This window comes from Chenopodium quinoa, unplaced genomic scaffold, assembly GCF_001683475.1.
Source record: "Chenopodium quinoa cultivar QQ74 unplaced genomic scaffold, ASM168347v1, whole genome shotgun sequence".
NCBI classification, from domain to species: Eukaryota; Viridiplantae; Streptophyta; class Magnoliopsida; order Caryophyllales; family Amaranthaceae; genus Chenopodium; species Chenopodium quinoa.
Window position 1 is genome coordinate 6728640 of NW_018745286.1, and position 6493 is coordinate 6735132.

The window sequence follows — 6493 nt, forward strand, 5'->3', positions numbered from 1 at the left end:
TAATAGCTCCAAGCTACTCTCGGTTTGATAAAATGTCGCATCTAATGCATTCTTGACATTTTATCTCTTTTGCCACAACTTCTAAGGACTCCTTACTGATATCGTTGAGCTTAACCAAGACAACTTGTATACCTAGTATACCTTACGTTCCTAGGGAAGTAGTGATGCCTCGCTTTGACGTAATCCATCACATACGCGCATTAGTTCGGTAAGTGTTGTTCTTGGAACGGCAAATTTTTAGCTCAATATTATTAAGGGACCTGGGGTTTCTATGTTGGTTGATTTAAGTGAACTTAACTAATCATCGCGACATTATAGAAATCCTAAGCATGCATCTAGCAATCATATATATAATAGCAATATATAAGGCATAAAATAGATGCATTTGGCAACTAGCATGACCCCTTGAAATCTTCTATTTCCATGGGTCTTCATCTTGGCTCGTCTTCCTCGAAACGCCGTCTTGAGACATCTTGGCCAAAATGAAATAAAAAAAGCTAGCTAGAACGACTAAGATTAATCTAATAGTACAAAAATACTAAACGGTTCGCAGACCGTATTTAGATTTACAAAAATACATAACAGAACACAGTCCGTATTTTCTATCCTAGTCGGGCCCCACTAGTTGCCATTTTCAAAGAACCTGTTTTGAAAGCAATTTTTCATTCACCTGTTCACTATTTGTGAACGGCCCATGCAATTTTACGAAATACATAATTAAACACGCAAAACTAGTAACTAACTTAGGTGGTTAATCCAATTAACGCGCCTAATTAAAACTAGTCAAAGTGGTTTAATCCATTATTTCTAAACGCAAAATGCTAACGCATTTAATTAAGCTCCCACTAAATTCTGCATCCGTACTTAATTAATCCGATTAATTAAGTCGGCATAACCCGTAATTTGTCAAAATTTTGCAAAATCAAAATCGAGGTTTTTAGCCTCGTTAAATAATTAAAATTATTAACACGGAAAAATTCGCAAAATCATAGCTCAACCTTAAGCAAAACCACCCAACAAATCCCTTGGTGGGTGCGCACCATGGCTGCTAGGCAGCCCATGGCATGGCGCCATGGTGCGTGGGTGAGGCCTGCTGTGCCTAGCAAGCAGTGCCTCAGGCCCAGCTGCCTGCTGCATGTTGCGCATGCTTGCTAGCACGCTGGTGCCTGCGAGTATCTGGCCTGTTGGGCAGGCGCCTCATGATGCTCGTGGTGCGCTGGGCTGATGCTTGCTGCCCTGCTGCCCAGCAGCATCCTTCGCAAGCCAGCCCCAGCCACCCCACGCACACCAGCCATGCATCCTAGCCACACAACAGCGCATAGCAGCATTAAGGCTCGCCCTTGTGCGCATCACAGGCAGCCACATGTGGGCTGCTAGGCAGCCCGGCTAGCCTTGGTGGCACTTGGGTGTTTTGCCTCGATTTGCGTGCTATGACTCGGGATTTTGATCCCGATTTACATGTGACATGAATTAATTCCAAATTATATTTTAGAATTAATTTTAGGGAAAATAAAATAAAATTAAGTCTAACTTAAAATAAATTTATTTTAATTGGTGCACAAGCCTAAATTTATCCAAATTTTCAATTTTTGAACAAAATTAGGTCAAACTTTATGCTTAAAAAAAATGAGCTATGTCCAAAATTAATCTTGCCAATGTGCAAATTAATAATGGATTTGACAAAAGGGAGTTGGAAAAATAAATTAACCATCCAATGATAAAAATTTTCCAACTTGCATATTTGTGTAAAATACCAAGATTACATCTTCCAATATGAAGATTAATCAAATTTTACTCACAAGTAATTGAACTTGATGGATTTTAATCAACCAAAACATGAAAAATCCAAACTTTGTTCAACGTGGAATTTAGGGTTAGGGTTCCAATCATTTAAACCTTTAAAGATTAGAACGTTAACATAACTTGGGAACTTAAAATACAAAATCACAACAAGTTTTCACACCTTATTGCAATTTATTTGCAAAATTGTGAAAAACAAGTTTATGTGATAAATTAGTATATCAACTTAAGCACTAATAAACACTCCATTATTATGCTCAAGGATATTTTAAAACCAGTAGATTAGTGATGCAAATGTGCATTTAATCTAACCTTGTAATGCTTGCATTAATCAAGGATTAAAAAGAATTAAAATTTTCGTTGAAAAACGAAAAACCCCAGAAAAATTGGGTTTCTGGTTCGAATTTGGCTACTGGACAATCCTAAAAATCACTATTTTTGAGCCAAAATCTGGGTTCGACAGCCAAATCGAAAATAAAATCGAGTTTTAAAAAATTAATTAAAACGAGCATCTAATCTAATTAGATGAACATGAACCAGAAAAATTAAATTCTTTAAAACACCTTAATTAAACAATAATTGCAAAAATTAAAAGGAGCGTGGCTCCGATACCGCTGTAGGGTTTCGTAGTGACTCGACACTACGCGGAAGGAAACCCACCAAGACCCGCCCTTAATTAAAGCAATTAAACAAGCATAATAAACTTAATCAAACAAGATTAAGGACAAGAATTATACCTTTGACGCGTGCTTCGCTCCCAAGGAGCTCTTACTTCAAAATCCCGAAAAGACGAGATCTCCGACGGATCGTACCCTCGAACCGACCCGAGCGTCCTAAGTCTTGAAGGTTAGTCAAGACCCGGACAAAATAACTATGAGTTTTACGAATCAAAGGTTTACTCTTTTCTAGAGTTGCCTTTTTAATTCCACTCAAGGTTGTATCAAATCCCAATACCAAGCTTGGTATTTATAGGGAAATGAACCCTTGATTCTCATTCCCCAACCAATGTGGGAGAATGTTTTATTTTCTAATTAATTTATTTCTAAAATAAATCAATAAATAAATGCAATCACAATTCAACAAGTGTCAAAGGGAGAGAGAGTATTAGGTGAGGACCATGGAGAGGTGGGGGACCAATGCCTTGCTCCCCAAGGCTTTCCCAAAGCCTTGGTCCCCATTCTCCTCAAAAACCGCCTCATCTAAGGCTGCTGCCCAGCTGCCAGCTAGCACGCCAGCTGGCTGTGCCAGCTAGGCCAGCATGCTAGCACAAGCCCAGCAGCATCGCTGATGCTTGCTGGTGCGTGCTGGCGCTGGCGCTGGTGCTGGCTGGTGCATGCTGGCGCTGGTGCCAGCATCCCACGCATCGTCGCTACTCGCATGGCCCAGCATTAGTGCTACTAGCGAGCCACGCATGCTGGCCTCTCGCCACGCACCGCACTCCCACATCATGCGCAACACGCATCTCTCTCGCACGCAATGCCTAGCATGCGTGCTGCTAGCAAGCCACGCATGCTTGGCTTGACGTTGCTTGCTAGCTTGCCAGCCCTCGCACACACTCTCGCACAGCCACACGCATCAACCCCCGGCACTGTGCACCATGCACGCACATGCCTCGCCCCAGGCACCACGCACCACGCATGCGTCATTGCCTAGCACTAGCTGTGCTTGGTGCGTGTGGTCCTGCCATGCGCCCAGCACTATGCTAGGGCTGCTATGGTGCGCCTAGTGATGCTGCCTGGGCTGCGATAGTTCCCAGCCATCCTAGGCCACGCATGGTGCGCCTAGTGATGTTGCTGGCGCCCAGCATCATGCTAGGGCTGCAATAGCGCCTAGGCATGATGCCAGGGCTGTGTTGGCGCGCCTGGTGCTAGCGATAGCCAGCCATGGTGCCTAGCCATCACGCTAGGGCTGCGACAGCGCCTAGGCATGATGTTAGGGCTGCTATGGCGCGCCTAGTGCCTATGATGAGCTAGCCTAGCTTAGCTATGGCTACACTCATACTTGTCGATTGTGATTTTGCGACGTTCGGTCTCGACGCCCTAGGCCCGATTTCCGACGTCTGTACTCGTAAAACTCTGTCGACTCATTAAATCCTTTCGGATTAATTCGTCGTCTCGGATCGGTGATTCAATTGGGTTCGACCCCAAGGGTTCAGTTAAGATTAAGCTGTAATATCAATTGTACCTCGATATTACTGATCATAAGCGGCCTCCACCTAGGCATTCCGATCACTTGACCTTACTGAAGAATTAGCTCTGTAATAATTCTGAACCCTCTATCGGAAGAATACACTTGTTGGAAGGAAACCATTCCTTTCAAAAGAACCCCACTAAAGCTAGGGAGCTCATAGAGAAGATGGCGGCCAATGATAACTATCATCATGGAGGCCGAAACACTGTGAAAAAGGGAGGTAAACTTGATGTTGATGCTTTAACTATGCTAACTAGTTCTGTGCAGGCACTAACAAGCAGGTTTGATAAGTTCCAAGCAGGAACTTCTAACACCCCACAGGATTTGTGTCAGTTATGTAATGTGCAGGGTCATGTTGCTCCAGATTGCCCACAGATTTCGCAGAATGCGGAAGAGATGTCAATCGAGCAGGCCAATGCTTTCTACTCCTCTAACCCAAAGAGACCTTATGACCCTTATTCCAACACCTACAATGAAGGATGGAAACACCATCCTAACTTCTCATACAAAAATTCCCAAGCACAACAAAACCCTCCACCACCACCTCCACCTCCACCCAACACCTACAACCAACCACCACCCGGTTTTCAACAGAAAACATCCAATGCCTAGAGGTGACCTTAGATAGCTTCATAACCGCAACAAACAGTGCCTTCCAACATCAAAATAGCTCTATCCAACAGTTGCAGGCCCAGATTAAACCCATGGAGAATCAGATAAGCCAATTGGCCAACCAATTTAAACAAGCTTTAAAGACTTCAGGAACCTTCCCGGGCCACACAGAACAACCTCAAAGAGCCTAAATGAATTTTGTAGCGCTGAGGAGTGGAAGGCAGTTGGACGATCCTCCTACCATGGAGCCATCAAGGGAGGTCAATGAAGAAGCAGAGGCAAGTGAGAAGGAAGTAGAAGATGCTAGGGTTGAGGAGGCATCAAAGGAAGCACCACCAAAGCCACTTGCTCCATATGTGCCCAAGATTCCTTTTCCTCAAAGGTTAGCACAAGCTAAACTTGAGAAAAAGTTCAGTAAGTTCCTCGATATTCTTAAAAAGCTTCATATTAATATTCCATTCCTAGATGCCATATCTGAGATGCCTTCTTATGCAAAATTTTTAAAAGATATGCTATCTAACAATAGGAAATTAGAAGCAAATACTACTGTTGCTTTGAATGCAGAGTGTAGTGCTATTTTGCAGAACACTCTCCCTAAGAAATTAGGAGACCCAGGTAGCTATTCAATTCCAGTGAAGCTTGGAGATATTGAGATCAACAGGGCACTATGTGATCTAGGTGCAAGTGTGAGTCTTATGCCGCTGTCTATATGCAAGAAGCTACAGCTGGGTGAGCTTAAACCCACACGAATATCTCTACAACTTGCAGACAGGTCAGTGAAGTTTCCTTTGGGTGTACTTGAGGATGTACCCCTCCGAGTAGGTAAGTTTTTCATTCCATGTGATTTTGTTGTGATGGAGATGGATGAAGATGTGAATGTTCCAATCATACTTGGTAGACCTTTCCTAGCTACTGCAGGTGCAATCATAGACATGAAGAAAGGTAAGATCACTTTTGAAGTAGGTGATGAAAAGTTAGAATACTCACTTTTGAATGTCATGGGTGCTCCCTCTACGGGAGACACTATTTATCAGATAAGCCAACTTTCGCAACAGGTGAACCGCCTATCGACTCTTCAAGATCAAGCGAAGGTTCAGAAAGAACAATGCAATGCTATCTTCCTTAGAAGAGATGACCTATTTCCGAAGAAAATTGTTGAGAAGGTGTGCATCAAGGAGCCTAGAAAGGACGTAAAGAGCAAGGATGTTCAAGGCTCCAAATATGTAGCTCCACCGGACAATGATGAACCGGTGCCCTTCTCGCAACGGTTGTCAAAAGTCGCTTGATGGGCATAACTCTACGTTTGATGGTGGTACCTGTTTGAGAGTCGATGCTACTAACCCCCCGTTTGATAGGTATGTGTTTGACAGGAATTTCGTGAAAGGGAAGGATAAAGTTCCACCCGATGGCATGTTTGGCTATGTGAAGGTGAATTCGGTTATAAGACAAGTGAATAAGCCGATGAAGGAGTCTCTTGGAGGAATTCATGAACAACATCGTGGTCCTCCTTCTCCGTGTAATGATCCCGGTTGGGCCAACAAGGGAGGTCGAGCTAAAGACCTTTTTAAACAAGCGCTAAATGGGAGGCAACCCATTCTCGAGTTCTTACTCTTATTTCGTTAATTTTTTTCTTCTTTAATTTCATTATTTTTCTTGATTTTTTTTTTTGATTCTTGTGTCTAGTTTTTTATTTGGTTGTGGTCTTTTTATATAGGTGAATAGTAAGCAAAAAGAAGAAAAAGGAGAAAAATCAATTTCTGCAGAGGCACGTCCGTGCCTCTGAGGCAGAAAGTTTGGGGGTTGAATTTTTAGAGAGGCACGTCCGTGCCTCCTCACTAGGCACGTCCGTGCCTCAGGTTTTCCGTATTTATTTTTTTTTATTTATTTTCAA

The 6493-nt window shown here is 43.0% G+C and overlaps 1 protein-coding gene across 1 annotated transcript; it reads left to right on the forward strand.

Moving 5' to 3' along the window:
* The first annotated feature begins 4793 nt into the window (after window positions 1-4793).
* On the forward strand, window positions 4794-6225 carry LOC110712107. The gene is made up of 2 exons (XM_021890526.1): window positions 4794-5869; window positions 5973-6225. Exons 1-2 carry the CDS (start codon window positions 4794-4796, stop codon window positions 6223-6225), a joined length of 1329 nt encoding a protein of 442 aa, XP_021746218.1.
* The last annotated feature ends 268 nt before the right edge of the window (window positions 6226-6493 follow it).